General features: G+C 39.9%; 2 protein-coding genes across 2 annotated transcripts; one reads left to right on the forward strand and one right to left on the reverse strand.

Moving 5' to 3' along the window:
- Positions 1-846: 846 nt before the first annotated feature.
- gdf9 (growth differentiation factor 9) lies at positions 847-6,962 on the forward strand. Its single transcript, XM_062993490.1, has 2 exons — positions 847-1,180; positions 6,004-6,962. Exons 1-2 carry the CDS (start codon positions 847-849, stop codon positions 6,960-6,962), a joined length of 1,293 nt encoding a protein of 430 aa, XP_062849560.1.
- A 6,501-nt stretch (positions 6,963-13,463) lies between these two features.
- LOC134319384 (glutathione S-transferase P-like) lies at positions 13,464-23,845 on the reverse strand. The gene is made up of 7 exons (XM_063000541.1): positions 23,773-23,845; positions 21,026-21,061; positions 20,090-20,196; positions 19,802-19,889; positions 18,075-18,178; positions 16,733-16,834; positions 13,464-13,876 (listed from the first exon to the last, which is right to left on the reverse strand). Coding segments are annotated over exons 1-7 (627 nt in total). The 5' UTR covers positions 23,774-23,845; the 3' UTR covers positions 13,464-13,687.
- Positions 23,846-24,615: the final 770 nt, after the last annotated feature.

A 24,615-nucleotide genomic window follows, 5' to 3' on the forward strand; every position in this document is an offset into this window, starting at 1 on the left:
CAAAATATGCCACACAGTTGAGTTTATTTCAAACAGTGTCCACTGTAATACATAAACTAAACAAGACAAAAAAAAAAACCAAGTATTTATGAAAAAGTGTGAGAAATGTTCAGCATTTTTTATAATACCAGGTCTGTTTTATTTTATTTTTTTAAGTGAAATTTGCAATAGATTGCACTATTGAGAAAAAATGTTACATGATGTTCTTCATGCATGTTGTTTTGCCTAAAATATGGTTCTGATTTATTATTATAAAGAGCGAAAATAATATATGTTAAACAGCCTATATTAAACATTTTGATAATGTTCCTATATGACGGTGTATAGGACCCATAATATTTTTTATAGGTGTAAACACCCGCCAAAGCAACCCCCACCCTATGCCGTTCGCCAACCTGCCAGCCCAGGGTGTTTATTTACTTTTACATTTACATTTTCAGCATTTAGCAGACGCTTTTATCCAAAGCGACTTACACAGTGAGCGGAACACGATGAGCAATTGAGGGTTAAGGGCCTTGCTCAGGGACCCAACGGTGGCAACTTGGTGGTGGCGGGGCTTGAACCGGCAACCTTCTGTTTACTAGTCCAGAACCTTAACCACTGAGCTATCACTGGCCACATCACTGTGTTCCTTATTTCCAGTTCTGAAAGTTGGCAACCCTTGCTGAAACCCACGTGTTAGCAGGGAAGTGAGTATGCATTAGTGAGGAACGTCACCTCCTCATCAGTGTGAAATGATTACCCGCACCTGTGAGGTACATTGCCACCGGAAGTGTTTGATGTCCCGGAGGAAATTGGGTCAGTGCCAGTGCAGTAATGTGTCAGAGTTTGCTGGATTGATCGATCATGGTTTATTTGAGTCGCGCACCGCTGCTGCTACTGCTGCTACTGACGGCCGAACTCAAGCTCGTGTCCGGCGGCGGATCTACACAACAACCTGCCGAGCACCAGCGCTTTCTCCATCACGGGAACATCCTCAGCCCCCTACTGAAGGCTTTATCAGAACACGAACCGTGGGGCATCCCGCCCACCAAAACCAAACCCGACTCCAGATACGTGCGCTTCATGAAACGACTTTACAAACTGTCCGCAAAGCACGAGAGGAACCACGAGGCATCTCACCTGTACAACACTGTGCGCCTGATCACACCACGGCAGGAGTGTCTGGAACACTGTGAAGGTAGGAGCACACCATCTCATCTAATCATCATGTACATGCATCCATATAACATTTAGCTATGCGTATTTGTCAGTCACTCTTTACCCCATCCAGCAGTAGAAAGGTGCAGCCACAGCACCACCAGTGAGCAGATGTAATTTGGGTAGGGTGGCCACATTCATAGTCACAAATAGGAGGACATGATACTGCAACACAGAATGAAACCATAACCCATATAACAGAGTTTTTGACCAATTTAAGCAAGAATTCTATAACAAATTATTGTTTGACTCACCAAATGTCTACTTTTGATATTCAAGTCCATTCCTCACTGCCTCCTAAAGTTTACTATTGGCCAGGAATTTGTGGTACATCTCTGTACACATCTCTGTTTTACTATATTGCTTTTAATCTTAAATTGTAGGGTATATTTTACTATATTTTCTTTTAGTTTTCATGTTTTTAATTGCTTATCTCTCTTGTTTTAACTTCATATTCCCTAAATTGTAGGGTATATTTTACTATATTTTCTTTTAGTTTTTCATGTTCTTCATTTTTTATCTCTCGTTTGAATTTCATGTCTTAATTGTAACTAAATGTTTGCAGGAAGTCTTCCTGAGGTTCTAGAGCTCATGAATGTTTTAATGCTTTTAATAATTTATATAAATAAATTTTCCCTTATGTAAAGCACTTTGAATTGCAAATGTGTATGAAAGGTGCTATACAAATAAACTTGCCCTGCCTTGCCTTGCACCCTTCTGTGAGGTTCACACAAATCTGAAGTTCTACCTTGACATTATCAACTCATATTATTATATTATGAACTCTTAATTGACTCAGGTAGAGGTGTATGCAGAACACAGCGAGCGGGCGAAATTCAACCACCCAATCACAGACTAGCATTTAGAGGGTGGACCTTCTGCGATTGGCCAGTGGTGGTGGGCGAGCAACTATAGGTAGCACTATAATAATATAATAATAATAAAAAATTTATTTGAAAAGCGCCTTTCATGACACCCAAGGACACTGTACAATAAAAATATAGAAAAGCTAAGCAAAATAAATAAAATACACATTTACTAAGCAAAAATAAATAAAATACACATTTACAAACATAGGAAACACCAAACATGTGGCACAGTTCTGAGTCAGCTGGAAAAGATGTTTTGAGGGTTTTGAACACTGCTGCAGATGAGATTTCCGTACTTCTGGTGGGAAGGAGCCTAGCATCACCTTGGCAACCTCATGGCGTTGCAGTGACCAGAGTGAGGGAACGTTGCTGTTAGCATGCTGTTGGTAAACAAAAGTCCGACCTGAGGCTCGGTGGGAATATTTAGGTCTTTGCAAAATACCAAGGTTGCGGTGGAGCAGTAAAGATGTTGGAGGTTTAGACCGTGAATGTCCCAGAGCATAGAGTTCACTGAAGAGCACTCCATCGTCATGATGAGACCGCAGACGTTGTCTAGACCAGAAAAGTTGCAGAGACTCCAAGCCATCCAATCCCAGCAGCCAAAGGAGCAATTCAAAACAATCCACACTGACAGATAAAGGAGTAAAGCAGTCAAATGAGGCTGTTAAACCAATGAAATACAAAGCATTTGTTTTGACATGTACCTGAGCCAATGACCGATAATATTGATCAAAAATGTAACCAGTTCACTCCAAAAGGAGGATTTTCAAGTGTCCGTCCTAGCGTTGCGTGGGCGGAGGACTGGCAGCTGAAAAACCGGACTGTCTGACCTAAAACCGGACGACTGGCCACCCTAAATTTGTGTAGTATCATTCATAGTAAAGTAACACTGAAATTCAAGGGGCCGGCAAGAAGGTCCTGGGTTTGATCCCCAGGCGGGGCGGCCCGGGTCCTTTTTCTTTGCGGAGTTTGCATGTTCTCCTCGTGTCTGTGTGGGTTTCTTCCGGGAGCTCCGGTTTCCTCTCACAGTCCAAAAACATGCAGTCAAGTTAATTGGAGACACTGAATTGCCCTATAGGTGAATGGGTGTGTGTGTTCCCTGCGATGGACTGGCGCCCCGTCCATGGTGTTACTGTTTGCCTTGTGCCCATTGAAAAGCTGGGCACACAAAAAGACTTAAAAAATAATAGCATGTTGGTTGGGTGGTACCATTAAGTGTTCCCTTAAATGCAAATGAAAGCAGCCAATACACATATGAGTATGTTTTCAGTGAATATGGGAACCAGAGTACACAGAGGACCCCCCATGCACTCAAAGCATCTTACAAATTGTAGGGCAGTTGTAGCCTAGCGGTTAAGGTACTGGACTAGTAATCAAAAGGCTGCTGGTTCAAGCCCCACCACTGCCAGGTTGCCACTGTTGGGCCCTTGAGCAGGGCTCTTAACCCTCAATTGCTTAGACAATATATGTACTGTCACAGTACGGTAAGTCCCTTGATTGCCATTCCTTGGTCAGCTGGGCTGAAACCATCCAAATCAGTGGTTTCTATGCATAGCTAGCTATTATGCCAAATGTATGTGGACACCTAACCGTGAGTTTGTTGGACATTTTGTTACAACCCCGTCAGGGAACGTGTAGCATTTATGCTCATTCTGACATTAACTTTTACTTTCATAATATTCAGTGTTTATATGAATGTGTCCAAATCTCTTATACATAAAGCCTCAACAAGCTTAGATGTTAAGGTTATCTAGTTGACTGCTCAGTGGTGAAGCAACAGTCAGGAAGACAGCATGGCAACAATAAAAAAAATGATAGCTAGGCAAAAGTAGCTATAAAATTTGACAAAGCACCCCTGAAAATGTACCACAATGTCAAGCTGTTTTTTGTTGACATTGCGGTGTTGTAGTTGCTGTTAGATGGTGACAATTATGGTTTTGCCATGCTTAATATAATTCAGTATTTTTTGTTGTTTGAACTATTTATTTATATTTATGGCATTTAGCAGATGACTTTATCCAAAGCAACTTACAATTGTGGGTAATTACAGTGCAAGCAATTAGGAGTGAAGTGTCTTGCTCAGGGGGCCAGTGGTGGCAACTTGGTGGTGGTGGGACTTGAACCCATGACCTTCTGGTTACTTGTTGAGTGTCTTAAACACTCAGCCACCAGCGCTACTATAAGTAGCTTTATTATTTTTTTCCTATTGGCTGCTCTCATATTTCAGTAGTTCCCACATCAGATCTATGTGGTCTGAATTTCTTACATTTACTTTGACTTTTACTTGATTGCAGACAGGATGAACCTGAGATATTTCATGTTTTATCTCCTCAGTTTCATTTCATTTATTAATAAACATCCATTCCTGCATTTCAGGTCTGCAACACATTCCAAAGAAAGTTGGGACAGTAAAGCATTTACCACTTTGTAATGTTGCCATTTCACCACACTTAAAAGATGTTTTGGACCGAGGAGACCAAGTGATTTAGTGTTTCAGCTTTTATTTTGTCTCATTCTTCCTGCAAACACGTCTTAAGATGTTCAACAGTACGGGGTCGTTGTGGCATTTTTCATTTCAAAATTCTCCACACATTCTCTATTGAGGACAGATCAGGACTGCAGGCAGGTCAGTCCAGTACCCGTACCCTCTTCTTCCACAGCCATGCTTTTGTAATGTGTGCAGCATGTGGTTTTGCATTGTCTTGTTGAAAAATGCATGAATGTCCCTGGAAAAGATGACGTCTTGAAGGCAGCACATGTTGCTCTAAGATCTCAATGTACTTTCCTGCATTAATGCTGCCATCACAGAAGTGTAAATGACCTTTGCCAAGGGCACTGACACAGCCACATACCATGACAGACCCTGGCTTTTGGACTTGTTGTTGATAACAGTCTGGATGGTCCTTTTCGTCTTTGGTCTGGAGCACACAGTGTCCATTTTTTCCAAGAAAGACCTGGAATGCTGATTCATCTGATCACAATACATGTTTCCACTGTGTGATGGTCTATCCTGGATGCCTCCGAGCTCAGAAAAGTTGACGCCGCTTCTAAACTGTAAAGTTTTAAGTGGCATTTGTGCATGTAACTGTATTGTAGTGCTTGACAAAAGTTTGCCAGAGTAATCCCTAACCCATGTGGTTATATCAGCTATTGTTGAGTGGCGGTTCTTGATGCAGTGCCATCTGAGGGATCGAAGATCATGGGCGTTCAGCTTAAGCTTGCGCCCTTAGCCCTTATGCACTGAAATTCCCCCCCCCGATTCCTTGAATGGTTTAATGATATTATGCAGGGGGAAATATGAAAATCCCTTCCAATCTTTCTTTGAGGTACATTGTTTTTAAACATTTCAATCATTTTCTCACACATTTGTCGACAAACCGGAGATCCTCAGAGACTCAGCCTTTCCTGGATACTGCTTTGTACCAAACTATGATTACAATCACCTGTTGACGTCACCTGTTTGGAATCACATCATTATTCTCCTCATTACTAGCTCTAAATTGCCCCCGTCCCAACTTTTTTGGAATGTGTTGCAGGCCTGAAATGCAGAAAGGTTTATTAATAAATGAAATGAAGTTGAGCAGATAAAACATGACATATCTTGGGTTCATACTGTCTGCAATCAAATAAAAGTCAAAGTAAATGTAAGGAACACTGTTTTTATTTTATTTGTATTTTTCATACTGTCCCAACTGGGGTTGTATAATACATATAATAAATAATAAATATGTTGTTATTGTAGGTCAATGTTGAATAACATTGTCTTTCGTTGTATTTTTCATACTGTCCTAACTTTCTTTTGGATTTGATCTTAAAACCGTTTGTGTAGTAGCATAATAAATAGATGTGTTTCCCCAGAGAAAAACCCTTGTTAATTTTTATATGAATCTAACTGGGATCAACTAATCTCTGAAATATATCTCATATCTTGCAGAAATATTCATGCAGGACATTTCCTACAGTCTTCACCGTGTAAAAGCCCAGGAACAACTGCTTAAATCTGTGTTGCTCTACTCTTTTGACCATAACCATGCCACCTCACTTGCCTCCGTATGCTACCTGCACATCAAAGAACAAGCCCCCTCTGACGGGCGCATGTGCCTCGGTTCTCCTAGCCAACCCCGCGCGGTGACACCCATCAGCTTCCATTTCCGGTCCAACAGAGCCAGCCGCCACAAGTGGGTGGAAGTAGACGTGACATCTTTCCTTCACCCACTCATCCAAGGCCATAAAAAGGACATCCACCTGCTCATTAATCTGACCTGCCTGAAAGACGAGCCCCGTGAACGCGGACGTCACACTTCCCAAAGCCCCGTTGAGCTCACACACATGGCTCCGTCTCTTCTGCTCTATCTGAACGACACCAGTGAGGTGGCATATCAGAGGGGGTCTTCACACGCCAGGCTGGGAGAAATCAGATCAACCCACTGGAGTGAGAAAGACCAGAACCGGTACTATGGATCTAGTCCGTACAGGCAAATGTGGCGAGATCGGAGGAGCACTAAAAATACAAAACGGTCTCCAAAGCCGACCGCTCAAAGCGGCCTGCTGGACTCTATCAATTTCGAACATCCCACGGATGACTGTGACCTCTTTGACTTCCGAGTGAGCTTCACCCAGCTCAAACTAGATCACTGGATCATAGCACCCTCCAAATACAATCCCAGGTACTGTAAGGGTATCTGTCCTCGGTTTGTTGGCCACATCCATGGCTCACCTGTTCACACGATGGTACAAAACATTATTTATGAGAAGCTAGACTCATCTGTGCCCAGACCTTCCTGTGTTCCATCGGAATACGACCCTCTGAGTGTTTTGACCATTGAAAATGACGGCTCTATTGCTTATAAGGAATATGAGGAGATGATTGCTACAAAGTGCACCTGCCGCTAACTATTTTCCATATAAATTATTCCACTGCTGGACTTTTACACTTGCCATGCTTCATGTTATGATCAGGATGAATGAATAACAACATATGTCAGTTTTATCCATCTAGGCCATGTTAGACACCATTTGAATGAATTCTGCTTATTCTGTTTTTGTCGTCTGATGGAATAATCTTAGTTCTGTACCAATGATGGTTGTAAAATGATGTATAATAGTATATAATTGGGTATTTTGTGTTTCTTAATGATCATTTATCATTTAAGTTATTTTGATCATTTATGTTTTGCTCGTTTTGTCTCTGTTCTCAATATGTTAAAAAAACATTTTAAACGTATCTAGGTTTGGACATGAAAACTTTAACATGTTTTTATATCTGGAGATTGCAGAAAGTTGTCTTATGGGCAACCGCTCTCTTCAAGATGTCCGGAAAATAGAAATAAAAATTTGCCCTAAAACTTGATAAGCATATTAAATGCTATGGGGCATTTAATCACTGGGTTCTAGATGGTTTCTAACTGAAGACGTCATGCGTCCTATTTATGTAATTTATGCCTGTATGATATGATCTGACTGGCTCTGATTTCACATTAAAAATGAAAGAAAAAACATTTTGGTATATTGTTAAAAAATAAAAAAAAATTGTGAGCACCCTTGAGATTGTTACTGTTTATTGTTTATGCAGATGTGTTGTATGTCATGAAACCCCCCCCATCTGTTTTACTAGCCTATTTAACACTAACATTTTTATACAGGTTTATACAAACTCTTAAAATGAAGTGGAGTTTGTTTTGTGTGCTGTCTTCATATGTATACACTGATCAGGCTTAACATTATGACCACCTTCCTAATATTGTGTTGGTCTTCCTTTTGCTGCCAACACAGCCCTGACCCATTGAGGCATGGACTCCACTAGATCCCTGAAGGTGTGCTGTGATATCTGGCACCAAGATGTTAGCAGCAGAATCTTTAACTCATTTCAATAAGATGATGGTCTAGACTTCAGTTTGACCATCTTGTATCCATAAAGACATACATTTGTCATCATTGTGTTGTTGCATAGCCCAGCTTAAGCTGACAGATAGATGGTATAATTTCTTTTTGAAGAACGTTCTAGTTTGAAGTTAGATGCTATTGGAAATCTATGAGCATTAAATGGTCTGACCTAGGACTGAATTTGCTGGGACACCCAGACCTGGACAGATTGGCAAATGTCCTGGTTCTTTATCTGTAAATTATCTTTTACATTGTAGAAAGGTAAATGTCATAATGTTTGGAAATGGCCTGATAACCTTTCACAGACCGATAAGCAGCAACAAGAAGAATGGAAGATGTTATAGATGCAGAGGAGGAGCAACTTCATATTAATTATTATGGATTTACAATGGGTTGCCATAAAAGCTCCAAAAGGTTTATTGTGTAGGCGTGACACAATACACCCATATAGTGTTTGATTCTGTGTGTATATATCTACATATAATGTGTGTACCATATATACCAATCAGCCATAACATTAAAACCTCCTCCTTGTTTCTACACTCACTAGAAGCACTTTGTAGTTCTACAATTACTGACTGTAGTCGATCTGTTTCTTTGCATGCTTTGTTAGCCCCCTTTCACCCTGTTCTTCAATGGTCAGGACCACCACAGAGAAGGTATTATTTAGGTGGTGGGTCATTCTCAGCACTGCAGTGACACTGACATGGTGGTGGTGTGTTAGTGTGTGTTGTGCTGGTATGAGTGGATCAGACACAGCAGTGCTGCTGGAGTTTTTAAACACCTCAGTGTCACTGAACTGAGAATAGACCACCAACCAAAAACATCCAGCCAACAGCGTCCTGTCACCACTGATGAAGGTCTATAAGATGACCAACTTAAACGGCAGCAATAGATGAGCGATCATCTCAGACTTTACATCTACAAGGTGGACCAACTAGGTAGGAGTGTGTAATAGAGTGGACAGTGAGTGGACACGGTATTTAAAAACTCTAGCAGCGCTGCTGTGTCTGATCCACTCTGATCCACCACCTAAGTAATACCTGTTTTGTGGGGGTCCTGACCATTGAAGAACAGGGTAAAAGCAGGTTAAAAAATTGTATGTAGAGAAACAGATGGACTACAGTCAGTAATTGTAGAACTACAAAGTGCTTCTATATGGTAAGTGAAGCTGACAGAATAGACATTGAGTGTAGAAACAAGGATGTGGTCTTAATGTTATGACTGATCAGTATACAGTAGAGATCAAAATTAGAAAACAATTTATGAACATTTGTTTTTTTTCAGAAATAATGTAATCTTCATTGCTCAACATTTAAAGGAATTTTTGTTGTGGCTACACCATGCTACTAGAACAGTGTTTTCCAAAATAACCAAGGCACAACAAAAAACCTTTATTTTGCGGAAAACGCAATTATCAAAATTAGAGAACAGCAATGACTGAAGCACAGAAAAAGATTACAACTAAATTTTCTGAAGGTTACAACAGTCAACAATTAGTAGGAAGTGTACAGGCCGTTGTTTTGAATTACTTCAGCACATCTGCGGCCGCAGGACATCACTAGTCTCTCACACTGCTCTGGTGTGATTTTGGTCCACTCTTCTTTCAGTCTCTTCCACAGTTCGGTGACTGTAGCGGGTTTCTTGGCCATAACTTTGTCACCAAGGATTTTCCAGAGGTTTTCTATTGGGTTTAGATCAGGACTCCGGGCTGGCTATTTCATTATTTCACTGTTTTCCGTTTCAAGGAACTGCTTTACCGGTTTTGCTGTGTGGCAGGGGGCATTGTCCTGCATAAAAATTGCTGGCTGATTGGTTGATGAATGCAGGGAAGGAACCACATGTTGTTGAAGAACATTCTGATAAACATTTGCATTCACTCTGCCATGTAGCTGTACAGTAGTGTTCAAAATAATAGCAGTCCAACACCATTAACCTGATAAATCACTGTTTTTAGTAGAAATGCTATTTCTACATAGCAAAAAATTGACTTGAAAGTGTAGTAGAGTATTGAAAACCAAATAATAGCAGTGAGTTCAATTGGTGAAGTCATTCATTCTGCAGAAGAACGGGTGTCAATTTTGGCCCTTATTTAAAGTAGGATGGTGGCAAATGTTGCACAGGTTGGTCATAGCTCATTTCCTTCTGAAATACTGGGGAAAATGGGTTGTTCCAGACATTGTTCTGATGAACAGTGTACTTTGATTAAAAAGTTGATTGTAGAGAGAAAAAACATAGAGAAGTGCAGCAAATTTATTGCCTGCTCAGCTAAAATGATCTTAAATGCCTTGAAGTGACAACCAACACCTGAAAGATACGGAAGGAAGCGTGGAACTACTGTTCAATTGGATCGAAGATTAGCCAAAATAGCAAATACTCAGTCAATGATCACCTCCAGAAAGATCAAGGAACATCTAAATTTACTAGTGAGTACAGAAGATGATTAAGTGAAGCCAATTTACCAGCAAGAACTCCTTGCAAAGTCCCGTTGTTAAGAAAAAGACGTCCTGAATGGGTTAACATTTGCCAAGGAACACATTGACTGGTCCAAAGAGAAATGGCTGAACATTTTGTGGACTGGTGAAAGCAAAATTGTTCTATTTGGGTCTAGTGGCTGTAGACAGTATGTCAGACGACCCCCAAGCACTGAATTTAAGCCAAAGTACACTGTGAAGACAGTAAAGCACGGTGGTACAAAATGATATGAGGATGTTTTTCATACCATGGTGTTACGCCTATTTATCACATACGAGGGATCATGGATCAATTTAAATATATCAGAATACTTGAGGAGATCATGTTGCCCTATGACGAAGAAGAAATGTCCTTAAAATGGGTGTTTCAACATGACAATGTCCCAAAACATCTTGGTTACAGACAAACAAGACTGAGGTAATAGAGTGACCAGCCCAATCCCCTGACTTCAATCTCATAGAGAACTTGTGGGCTGAAATCTGAAACGTGTTTTTTTGAGGCAAAACCCACAATTGCAGAAGAACTGTGGAATGTCGTTTAATCATCCTGGACTGGAATACTTAATTTTCTGTAAAGGATGAACACAAACTGACTAAATGTTGTTAATGTTTTGATTTAGAATTGAAAGTGGAGTATTTTCAGTGCATTTGCATTTATGGAAATAAAAGTTATTATAATGATTTTGTGCTTTATTCGCTTTTTTAAAATCACTGCTATTTTTTTGAACACCACTGTATAAGAGGCCCAACTCCTGCTGCCGAAAACATCCCCCAAACCATGACACTTCCTCCTCCACCTTTCACTGACTTCTTTACACACTTTGGGTTCAGTCTTTCCCCAGTTTGACGACGAACATAATGTTTCCCATCAGACCCAAATAAATTAAACTTGCTTTCATCACTAAAGTGAACTTTGGACTACTTCTCCTCTGTCCACACAACATGCTCCTCAGCAAAGGTTAGTTTAGCCTTTTAATTCTTTCTGCTAATGAGAGGTTTGGTCACTGCAGAGTGGGCTTTCAGTCCAAATGCTCTTAAACGTCGAGCCACTGTATGACGAGACAGATGCTTACCATGTTCAGGGCTGAACTGGTGAGCAATTCCAGCTGCAGTGTTGAACCAATTGCCCATTGAGATTCTCTGCATTAGCCTGTCCTCTCTTGCATTTGTTTTTCGTGGACGACCAGCCTTCTTGGGGGACTTGAATGAGTTTGCGACGTTGTAAAGATACAATATTCTAGAAATTGGAACGACCAACTTCTCTTGCTATGGCTGATAAGGTCATTCCTTTGGCCTTCATCTGGACAACCTGATGCCAGAGGGTTTCAGTCACTTTAACTGGCAGCCTAACTTTCCATTTTTCACTGACTTTGCAAGATGGTGAACCGTTCTAAATAGGCTTTGTCAAATAACTAAGGAAATTAGCACCAGGTGCCAGATTAACACCAATAACTGGGGGGTATCTGAAAGTGTTCTCTAATTTTGATCAGTTTTCTTTTTCAAATATCTCATTTAAGTTTTTTATTCTGTGCTTAAGAATGTATGTAACTCATGAAATATGCTTAAAATACTGCTCTTTTACTCCTGTTTGGATCATTTCAAATAGGACTATGCGGTGACCTTGACCTTTAGGAATTTGTCGGTTGTTCTCTAATTTTGATCTCCACTGTATATGTATACATATACTGTATATACACTGCCTGGCCAAAAAAGGTCACCACCTGGATTTAAATAAGCAAATAGGTAAGAGCCTCCCATTGGATAATTACTGCATGGGTGATTATGTTTTAGCTGGCAACAAGTTATTTAACCCTAACTGATGCAGTGAGTAGCTTCTCATTTGTTAAACAACCATGTGGAAAGACACATCCTGTAGTCGTGGAAAAGATGTTAATCTGTTTCAGAAGGGTCAAATTATTGTTATGCATCAAGCAGAGAAAACATCTAAGGAGAAGCTGAAACTACTAAAATCGGGTTAAGAACTCAAACTCGGGTTCCAACACATTATTAAAAAGTGGAAGGACAGTGGAGGAAACATCATCTTCGAGGAAGGAATGTGGTCGGAAAAAAAATCTTGAATGATCGTGATCTGCGAAAAACTCCGGTAGAACTCAGGGAAATGTTTAATAGTGAAAGCGAGAGCATTTCCACTCGCACAATGCGAAGGGAACTCAAGGGATTGGGACTCAACAGCTGTGTAGCCACTTGTCAATGAGGCTAACCGGCAAAAACGGCTTCAATTTGCTAGGGAGCATAAAGATTGGACTCTGGAGCAATGGAAGAAGGTCATGTGGTCTGATGAGTCCAGATTTACCCTGTTCCAGAGTGATGGGCGCATCAGGGTAAGAAGAGAGGCGGCTGAAGTGATGCACCCATCATGCCTAGTGCCTACCGTACAAGCCTGTGGGGGCAGTGCTATGATCTGGGGTTGCTGCAGTTGGTCAGGTCTAGGTTCAGCAACGTTATGTGCCCAAATAATGAGGTCAGCTGACTACCTGAATATACTAAACGACCAGGTTATTCCATCAATGGATTTTTTCTTCCCTGATGGTACGGGCATATTCCAAGATGACAATGCCAGGATTCATCTGGCTCAAATTGTGAAAGAGTGGTTCAGGGAGCATGAGACATCATTTTCACACATGGATTGGCCACCACAGAGTCCAGACCTGAACCCCATTGAGAATCTTTGGGATGTGCTGGAGAAGACTTTGTGCAGTGGTCCAAATCTCCCATCATCAATACAAGATCTTGGGGAAAAATTAATGCAACTCAGGACAGAAAGAAATGTTGTGACATTGCAGAAGCTTGTGGAAATGATGCCACAGCGAATGCGTGCCGTAATCAAAGCTAAAGGCGGTCCAACCAAATATTATTGTGTGACCTTTTTTTTTAGCCAGGCAGTGTATTATATTATGTATATATACAGTATGTACATATTATTGATGCACCTAAAACTACAAATACTAAAAAAATTTGAGCTCTGCTGGATATGCAGAACAAACCTGCATCAAAATATAAAAATAAAACTCATGTCTTAGTTTATTTTTTATTTTATTTTTAAGGAATGACCTATATATTTTAGTTAGTACAAGAATATGAAACATTATTACATCTTAAGTACCCAAATATAGAAAGTGTTGTGTTTTGCAAAAGCCTAAAGAACTACATGTCAGCTTAGTGGGTAATGCAATAAATGGTAGGTTTATGATTTGCTGCTTTGAAGCTGGTTTCATCTACATTCATTAATCTGCTGCTGTTTTACTGCTTGCCGTTGCCGTTGATGGGCAGTTTCTTGTAGGCATCAGAGTCCAGATAAGCCTTGATTTTGGGACGGGCCGACATCTTCTCCATGAAACTTTTCAGGGTGGGGTGGGAGTCCAGACAGGTGGGGCTCAGAACCTTCTGGTTCAGCAGCACATCAAACAGACTGTAATCTGCCAAGGAGATCTGAGAGCAGAGGAACAAAACACCAAAAGTAAGCCACAGACAGAAGTTACAACCACTGTACTAAGCCTTATAACAAAACATCAAATAATACAGTTCTTTACTGCACTGTAGTCTCTCCTGTCAAATCTGATTTAACAGACATCATATTAGCTCATGAGTTAAACAAAGCCAGCACTAAGTTGTAGCCTAGTGGTCAAGGTACTGGACTAGTATTTGAAAGGTTGATGGTTCAAGTCCCACCACTGCCAGGTTGCCACTTTTCGGGCCTTGAGCAACCCCCTGTAAACCTTGATTGCTTAGACAGTATACTGTCATAGTTCTGTAAGCTGCTTTGAATAAAAAGTGTCTCCTAAATGCCAAAAATGTAAATGTCAGCACTAATCCAATCGACAAACTTGCTATTACAGTTTGCTATTTACTGAGTTGCTAAAACACAATTTCTGAAATGTTTTTTTTTGTATACATAAAAACATATTTACTGATGTGTTAATTTTTATATACAGTACTAGAGAACCAACAAAAATTCAGTATATGAACTGCTATATATGCAATGTCAATCAATTATTCTGCCTCAGGATCATGTCTCTGAGCTCGGTCAGGTCACAGGACTTCATCTACATCACAGGAAATATTCTCCCTATCTAGGCAATGGGAAAAAAAATCATTTTGCATGCAGAATTCAGGCTTGAAAAGAATACAATCTAAAGTCATCACATGCTGCATCCATTGACTGGAGTAGATTTTCGTGGGTATGCTGAGAAGAATTCCTCAAATGGGTTTAGGAAGGGAGAGTATGGTGGAAAGCTTAGATTTATGAAACAGAGGTTACTGATAAACAACCAAGCAAAGAGTCTTGTAGACCATCCAGAAATGTTAGATGTTCTGTGTTGTAGGGCTCTAATGTAACATGGCGATGCAGAACCCCATTGCTGTTGATGGCCGCACATACATTTTCAGCAATAAGCAGGTGCTTTTTTCCAAAGCAACTTACACCCCCAATCCCAATCCGCTCCCTACTCACTCCGCCTCCGTTTGCGCGTTCACGTGGAATGCTCGCCACATTGAGGGCTGTCCCAAAGTAATTAGGACGGAGGGCGAGTGCACTATACAACCTTCCAACAGCGAGTGAACACAAGAGCACACTCGACCGCCACACTCCACGGAAGTGCAGCTAGGAAAGGAGAACAGAGGGAACACCTTACAAATTTAGGTTCCGATATCATTTTCAGTAAAATATGATATTAGCTTTCCTCATAAGGTGGTAGGGCAAATTTAGGCACAGTCTTCTTCAGTCTTTTTAAAGAAAGTAATGAGATCTGTGAACTTAAACTTCATAAATGGCAAAATTATTTTACCCCAACAATACTATCACTAACAATATTATCATATTTAACACCATTTTTTGGAGAATTGAAACAACTATACATTTATTCTATTTATAAAGTAGCAGGTGCTTGCATCTCCTGACAGCTCGTATTCCCGCTTGGAGATGCTGAAATGATAATGTAGCGCAAGACATGTCAGCAAGGCGAGAAAAGCGTCTATCTGTAGCCATGGTGACGGAAGCTTCCTTCTTCTGCTCGAAAGCAAAGAGGGCGTCCCAGAGTTCACTCCTGAATTTAGACCCTCCCCTTAATCGGAAGCACCCTTCACAGCACAGTGTGGCTTCATATGGAGTGTTAGTGAGGAGGGTTTGGGAAAGGCCGACAGTATAAGGTCTAAGCAACTGAGGGTTAAGGGCCTTGCTCAAAGGCCCAACAGTAGCAACCTGGCAGTGGTGCGGTTTGAACCTGCAACCTTCTGCTCACTAGTCCAGTACTTTAACCGTTAGGCTACATGGCCACATTGCCAGGACAGGCATTTCTATAAGTGCATGTTGACCAGTTGTGTTGAGACCTCTTCTCCACCTCTTTATGAGACTAACTCCAGCTTTGTCCAAATATAAACATTCATGGGGCGTCTCCATGGGTTTTAGTTTAAATGTGACACATCATGACAGACCTCATGTTGGTGTATACATGTGCTACTTTCCACAGAATACAGTATTTGATACGACTGCTCTTGTTCTTGGTCATCCTCATCTTTCTCTTCGCCACCACCTCTGACACACTCTTCTCTTTTTCTATTGTTGTCCTCCATTTCTAAAGTCACAATACAGCTCAGAAATGCCACATGCATTTGAACTGACTTATTCTGTTTACCTACTAATTTTAACCCTTTTTACTCATATGACACGTGTGTGCACAGTTTTTACCTGTAGTGTGTTAACGATGACAATAGTTTGTCAGTGAGTGTGTTTAGTTTTGCAAAAAGGTTGAATCAGATATGAAATGGTGTCAAACTAGGAGAAAATGGTTTAAGATTTTGTGAAAAGAGTGATTCATTCAATAGATAAGTTTTGGCAGTTGACAGATGTGTTCCAAGAATGGGGTTTAGTGTTTTAGTGATTGAGAAAAACTGTAATAGTAATTAAGGTGAACTGGTCTTCATTTTTATTTTGGGCTAAATGAAAACTTTATTCCCCATTAAAAGCCCCTTTTGGTGCTACTGTCCTGGACAGAAAACTCTACTAGGCATGTCTGAAGTGAAACTGAATGGTAATTAACCTTCCTGCCACTGCAGTACCAACTCGTGCTGAGTATGGCAGGAATAGTGTGGTTCCATGAATGATTTTGATTTTGAACAAGTTTGCCATTGGTCAAATCATCAGCCAGAAAAGCTGCAATTGCCTGTGAACCTACTTGACCAGCATGGATGTTGTGCTTGCAAAATTTATAGGTCAAACTAGTTATATTGTTATTTGAATGTAGTATAGTAGTGTGGGGCAAACAGAAATGTTGTGCAGTAATACAGTACCGAGTCTCCAACGAGGAAGCCAGTCTTGTTCTTCTCCAGAACACACTCAAACTTGCAGAGATGGTTGGGCAGGTCTTTGATGTATGCATCCTTGCCAGTTTCCTAAGAAAGTAGAAATAATATTTATTCATTTAATTGTTTTACCACCATTTTTTTCTATTCAGGGTCACAGTGGGTACAATTCACCAGGCAAAAGACTTGTGTTGGTCCCCCTTTTGCTACCCCATACACAACAAACTGTGATGCACTGTGTATTCTGACACCTTTCTATCAGAACCAGCATTAACTTCTTCAGCAATTTGAGCTACATTAGATCATCTGTTGGATCGGACCACATGAGCCAGCCTTCACTCCCCACATGCATCAATGAGCCTTGGCCGCCCATGACCCTGTCGCCGGTTTACCCTGGTTCCTTCCTTGGACCACTTTTGATAGATACTGACCACTGCAGACCGGGAACACCCCACAAGAGCTGCAGTTTTGGAGATGCTCTGACCCAGTCGTCTAGCCATCACAATTTGGCTCTTGTCAAACTCGCTTAAATCCTCACGCTCGCCCATTTTTTCTGCTTCTAACACATCAACTTTGAGAATACAATGTTCACTTGCTGCCTAATATATCTCACCCACTAACAAGTGCCGTGATGAAGAGATAATCAATGTTATTTACTTCATCTGTCTGTGTTCATAATGTTATGCCTGGTCGGTGTGCACTCACACACTTATACCTAGGCCAGTTTTAAGTATCTCCAATTAACCTGACTGCATGTCTTTGGACTGTGGGAGGAAACCGGAGCTCCATGAAAAAACCCACACTGACACAGGGAAAACATGCAAACTACACAGAAGGAACCCAGGCCACTACAATCAATCACTGGAATCAAACCTAGAACCTTCTAGCTGTGAGGTGACAGTGCTACCCACTAAGCCACTGTCAACATAAAAGAAAGCTATATATTCCCGCAGGTATTATTACTGCTTACTTTTCTGTAAAGGTTTGTAAAATACAAAGTAAAGAAAGCATGTTCAGCCAGTATTTGCAATAGTTGCAGGGATCACATGATTGGTCAAATTAAACTTGTAAGCTGGCATAATGTATTTAATGCCATTAACAGGGCAAAGCAGAGGAAACCTTTCGATGCACCTTGGAACAATAAATAACAAAATTCAACAACTGATCTAACAACAAAGCCTAAGGCTTGTGAGGAGGACATTGAGTTCAAGGTTTAGCATTTATTGAGCTTGGTTCTTCATTTGCAAGTCAAACGTGTACAGTTTAATTATTATCTATAAACTTAATGACGGTAGTGATGGGCAGTAAACCTACAGTCAACAGGACTTACATATTCCTGGTAGATCAACTTAATGTATTTAAGGCGAAGATCTTCAACTCCGTCAGCCAGCATGTCGATGAGAGCAGCTTCTTTGTTGTTTTTCCCATATGCACCTGTATACGTAAGAACAATAAAGCTACTGTCACTACATTTTAAAAATATGAATCCATTTGAAATTATTCACTGGTATTGGTTCATTTTTACATTTTTAGGGAGGGCCACAAAATGTAGGGAAGTGTGCTGTCTAAATAGACTAATCCGACACTATTCCGCTAGCACATCAGTGCTGGGATTCTAAACGCTGGGCGTCCTCTAGCGAGCACAATCGGCATCAGTCTGCTGGGTGGAAAAACCAGACTAATAAATAGGTGGGGTCTTCAAGCACTCTGCAAGGACACTAGTTGGCAGCCCGAGGCGCCTGTGCAGAAGTGTAAAGGCTTGGAGATCGGTGCACACGTCGGAGGGGGGTGGAGCAGGTGAATATACGCATGCAATTGGGATTCCCAACAGTGAAAGACCAACTGGCTATGCTAAAAATCGAATGGAAAAAAGGGAGAAAATGCATAAAATAAATAATAATAATAATAAAAATAGACTAATACCAAAGTCGACTAGTAATTTGTGTGAAGTACATGGCATTTGATAAGTAATGAGTCTACAGGTTATTAGATTAGCCCCGCACTATTAAGCCCCCAGTTTGAGTCTCAACATTGCGACTGGCCTAATTGGGTGCTCTATAGACACAACTGGCCATGTCGGAGAGATGCAAAGAGAGGTGGCGGAACATTTGGAGTGCACTCTAGTCTGCACAGGCTGATGAAGAACAAAACCCATGTGATTTCAATCAGCATGGTAAGAACCTGAAATTATACTAGGTCTTAATCCAGTAAGCTGCCATATGGGTCTACCTGATGATTCATGTAACATGTAACCCTACCCAGTAAATTACAGGTGAATTCCTGTGTAAACCTGCATGCGTGAATGGATATGGAAGTTGATTTTGGGAACACCAATGCACAGCTTTGAGAGAATTAAAATGCTAATTTGAACCAAAGTAAACAAAAAAAAAAGATTTATTTAATTGAGGCATTTATTTCTAAAATTAGGCAAAATATATTCCTATTTTTAGAGCAATAAGCTAAAATGATAGCAATAATTTGTGTATGCTGCATTACACAGCCATTTTACAGTGTCTCAGCAGTTTCTTTCAATCATTAAGTATTTCTTTTTTATTTTTTCCCAGTTTTCCTCCCAATCTACTCAAATTTAGTTACCCACTTACATAACGCTTCCTCTCTACTGACGTCTATCCCCACTGCTGATTGAGGTGAGCAAGACTGACACGTGCAGTAGCCGACTGCATCTTTTCACCTGCACGAGGTGAGTTCACATGTAGATCAACTTTGTGTACAGAGAGCCACAGCCTGATTACATTACCCCTCGACCACTTGTAATCGCATCAGTTAATTGCAAGGTCCCTCTCCGGCTTCCCACCCTGTAGGAACAACATGCTGATCGTTGTTCATGTAAAGCCGAGTTTTGAACCAGCAAGTGCATTTTACCGCTGTGCAACCTGAGCAGCCAATCATGAAGTATTTACTCAGATTCCTGAACCCACAAACAGAAACATGTTTCAGTGACTCAAAGCTATATCACCAAGTATTACACAACGTTCTGTGAGAGCATTACGGAATTTAGCTGTGCAAACCCAGATGTAAATGTGTAACACAAATTACCATGTTGGCGTCCCAAATGCCTTAAAATGGCATTTGACTGAAAGAGAGCCAAGTTACCATCTTCAAATTTGGGCAGCTGTCCAAACACCTGCAAAATATAAAAAAATAATCAGGTCAGTAAATTAAATTAAATCTATTAAATCGAAGGTTCCACTGTATATACACAGATATGTGGTTTTTTACACCTCTTAGTAATGTGTAAAAAACACCTAATATTAATATCAAGGGTGTCCACAAACTTTTGGCAATATATGATATGTGAAACAGTAAGAATGATAAAACACTTACACAGGTTTTCTTCAGATCACCCTTCATCCACTCATCAAAGGTCACCACAACCTCCTTCCACTCCTGACCCTGGTCAGAAAGCATGATCCGGGCTGCATTGCATCGCCCTGCATAGTAAAGCTCATTATTATAGCATTAGCATTAACTTCTGAACAAATGCAGAATGAAAACAAGAATACAAAAGAATATAATGACAAGTGAAGTCACTGGTCATTTCATTTCTCCACCCAGCAGTGGGTTCTTACAAAGAGCCAACTGTCTCTGTAGAGTGCCTGACCTGCTCTGTGGTACTGCACTCTTAGTTTGGATTCATTAGTTATGAATAAAGTCTGTTTTGTGGATGATTAGAGAACTGCAGAGCACTTTCTTTATACACTGTTGTATAGCACTAATGCAAAATGCATTTAAATGTATTTTAATTACTAATTTAAAATGCATATTTCACTCATTTCACTCAAATGAAGAGATGTAATCTGCAAATCTGTGTGAAGTCAGAATGACTCTGCTGCAACTTTTCTTAATGCCAACCTTTGTCCCCGATCTGGGTCACAAACTGCCATCTGATTAACAATTTCAACAATGCTGGAATGTTGACTCCCAAATTTGTCAAGAACAATTAGTGTTATATATTCTTCTTTACAAGTAGTTGATTTGAAGCAGACAACCAAGTGCACTGATTATTTCCAAAAGGTAATAATACTAAATATAAAAAAAAATTTATAAGGAGTGCACAAGTTTGCATACCCTTAAAACAAAAATCACTGTGTAACAAGTTGTTTAGCTGGTTACGTTACATATTCGTGTCAGATCCACACTTGCCTCTAAGGCAGCTGACGGCAAAACCCACCAAAAGAGCTTTTGTATAACAAGACTGAAGAAGTCAGGCCTAAGTCATGAGATATGATTGTGGAGGAGATTAGGAAAACGGTTACATACCTCTTACTGCAAAGTATGTGATAGTGTAGGGTGCCACTGCGTTTATGGGAAGAAAAGGGAAAGAAAGTAAATTCTCATGCAGATACACCCCCAAAATAAACACAAATGGTAAGTAGTTTCCTAATTTAATGCAACACAAAATGAAGTCTACAAGCATGTTGCTGCAGACAAAGCAGCACAAGGTTTTCCATTGAATAAGGTCAAAAAGTTGTCATGCAAGTTTTAACAGCAGATATCACTACACTTTGCTTAATAGTCCTTTATATATTTTACCTTCACTTCCCAACTTGCACTTGGAGCTGTTTGTATGACCACAAACTGAGAATCAGTCTAAATCACGTGTCAAACTCAAGGCCTGCGGGCCAAATCCAGCCCATGTCATTTGATGTGGCCCGTGAGAGCTTAAAAGACGTATGATTTCTTAAAATACACTGTAAAATCGTACATAAACTGCATCTCCCACAATGCATGCCGATTTTGAGACCAGCAAGGTGACTGCATCCCGCCACTAGACGGCAGTGTTTCCACATCAGTGTCACACAGTTTTCAACAAGTGATGTTGAGAAATATTTACAAATAATCTCGAAAGAAGAGAAAATTAAAGCAGAAGGAAGAGAATTTAATGAAAGATGGGAAAGTGAATACAAGTTTAAAGAAAAACCAGTACGTCTCTTGTGTTATGAGGCCGTGTCTGTGGTAAAGGAGTACAATACAAATGTAGATATACATTATAAATATACAGTATCGATTTGGCATTTTGACACCAAACACAGAATTTTGCCTCCAAGGAAAACAACAAATTGTCCAAGAATTAAAAGGCGACTGCAATCACAGCAGGATACAATACAATCGTGACATATACAAGGTATGACACGCATGGTTTGTTTGTAAAAAGTATTTAGCTTTTTGTTTGTGTTTACTATATTTTTGTTTCTAGACACAGATTGTGTTTACCTCAGGCAATATTATACAATTCAAATGATACTAACTACTCTTGTCTAATATTTAACCTATAATTGATCTATCTTGTAATATAGCCAAAGAGAAAGGTTGCTTTGGTTAACAATTGATGCATTCAAGTTCAACTCAGTTCAACTGCACTGTGTAATTATTCTTTGCACTGTGTGACCATGTTATGTAACGTGGCTTTGAGCCAAGAGCCGTTACATCCACCCAGACGCTCCATTCTGACATGCTTCTAAACAGATATTGTCTAGTGTTGCTACTGTTTGGGTTTACATCATATCCGTATCCTATTGTGTGTTTATTTAATGATGTCATTGGTACAGTTTTTAATCATTATGGATGGCTTATGTCTGGAAACTGCCATTAACACAAGCTTGAATATGCAGCAAGAAAAGAATTAAAGGGGCATATTGAATCCAAATACACCTATTACAGGAAAACCAAGACTGCAGTTATGCACTGCCAAGAAAACTGGTTTGTCTAGTTTCCGGTTTGTTCAAGTTGCTTGGCAGTGTTTTGTCCATCACAGACAAAAGCGGTCCTATGTGAACGACAAACATAAAGTACACTAATAAGGCTTGATATAAGCCTACGGACAAAATAATGCAAATAGAACCACACCACTCTGTGACCCAACAGTACAGGGACCCGACAAGCAGAGTCAATATTGTGATTACAAATAGGAGAAATTTATTGTGTTTTAATGTTAGACATGAAATCTGGTGGGACCTATTGCTAGGGCGACACAGCTGTGTTTTTACAGCAACGGTGTTCAGTTTCATTGCAACAATCACAATGCACACTTTGACTGATTGTCTACATCTGAGGTGCTCACTGCAAAGAACTACCCAGTACTGTAATGACTGAATCTAAATATCAAAATGCATTAACAGTACAGCTCTGACTGTGATTTTTGTCTTTCGTTAGGACAATTTATTAAAATAGACTATTACACTAGCCAACCATCACCGAGATTCAGGTTCAAATCTCAGCACTGTCTTCGGCTGTCAAGGTGGGTCGTATTTACAGAAATGATTGGCTATGTCTAAGAGTGGCTGGCCAAAGTCGTGTGATGGTTTGGCACCCTGTCTAGGATTCCTGCCTTGCGCCCAGTGTTTTCAAGTAAAACTGGACCAGCCACAACTCTGACCTTGATAAAGTGTTTGATGCAAATAAAATTTAACTTTGATTACGGTGCTGTGTGGTTATTTTTTTAATGTATTGCTTCTAATTATATCAGTTAATGACCTTAAAACTCTCACTGGCCACATTATTAGGAACACCACACTAATGTTGGGTAGTAGTATGGTAAGCACATTGCAGCTGTTATTAAGTGGGTAAACAAATGACCATTAAGAGATGCATGGCATGCATGTATCTAATAAACTTGTCTTTAGCTTTATGTTAGTATATCTGGTCAGTCTGTTTACAAAAACATCCAGTGGAATATCACAATCTGATTACATTTGCAGAGCAACAAGTAGCTGGTTGGATCTGGAACAGTTGTGTTTTTGTGTTGTTTAATGTTGTTAGTTTGCAAATTATGTTTCCTTTTAGACAGATATTTTTGCAAACTGAATAAATGTTGCACTAATACATGCAGAAATGGTGCAAATGAAATTGTGTAAGTTACAAATTGTGGAACTGATTTCATAACTACAAACTGCAACACAGTTTAAAAAAGCGTCCAGAATATAAATTCTGCATGTAAACAAGCTCGTGCATTAGTTATGTCTACAAAATACAACCGAATAACGACTAAAATCAATAAAAGTACTTACTTGTTGTAGAAATGTCGGGTTGTACAGTGTAAGTCTCTGGGTGTCTGGACGTGAAGTGCACACACGAAGGTGGGATGTGCTTCTTTTATAAGCTATTTTTGATGTCATGCTAAAATGGCAGGACTGACGAATGAATCGGTTCATGCAAGAACTCATTTTCTTTACGCAACAAACAGCGTTTCCTAATTTTCAACTTCCGTTTTATTCAGACTGGACTGAACTAAGATACATAATGGTGTGTAAATTGTTAAAACAACTGTAGTATGGTCTGGTTTACAGTAAACTTTGCCATTCGCCAGGCGAATCGATTCCCAAGTAGACCAAAGAATCGGAGAATCGGATGTTGAGTCAATTCCGTGTTGTATTTGATCCTATTTTTAGTGCCTAATTATTCTGTTTGCTTGTAAAACCAGTGTTGCCACACTGGCGCATTGATTTCTAATTTTAATGACACTGTCTAAGTTGAACTACTTAACGTTGTGTATAAATTATAGTTTTTTATTACAGAGTTGCTTAAACACATTTCCTGAAATGTCCTCTCCTTTTCTCAAAACACTAAACACAAAACCCACAATGTAAGTTCCTTTTACAAAACCTCTGACCTGTCTTGCAAAATCAAACATCAACTTAAAACTATTTTATCTTTGCTCAAAACCAAACACTGCTGTCAAAATACACACAAAGCCAGCCAATGCATGAACACTACACAGCAGTTATTACACACTACATAAAACAATACAAAACACTACACAGCAGTCATTACACACTACATAAAACAATACAAAACACTACACAGCAGTCATTACACACTACATAAAACAATACAAAACACTACACAGCAGT

This window comes from Trichomycterus rosablanca, chromosome 1, assembly GCF_030014385.1.
Source record: "Trichomycterus rosablanca isolate fTriRos1 chromosome 1, fTriRos1.hap1, whole genome shotgun sequence".
Classification (NCBI taxonomy): Eukaryota; Metazoa; Chordata; class Actinopteri; order Siluriformes; family Trichomycteridae; genus Trichomycterus; species Trichomycterus rosablanca.

Bases quoted from the DNA above. Each gene is read 5' to 3' on its own strand.
- gdf9 (XM_062993490.1), top strand. From the start codon at position 847: ATGGTTTATTTGAGTCGCGCACCGCTGCTGCTACTGCTGCTACTGACG. The intron at 1,181-6,003 runs GTAGGAGCACAC...CATATCTTGCAG, and splicing joins GTGTCTGGAACACTGTGAAG to AAATATTCATGCAGGACATT.
- LOC134319384 (XM_063000541.1), bottom strand. The intron at 19,890-20,089 runs GTAAGTGTTTTA...TATATTTTGCAG, and splicing joins GTGATCTGAAGAAAACCTGT to GTGTTTGGACAGCTGCCCAA. The intron at 18,179-19,801 runs GTAATTTGTGTT...TTACGTATACAG, and splicing joins GCATTTGGGACGCCAACATG to GTGCATATGGGAAAAACAAC.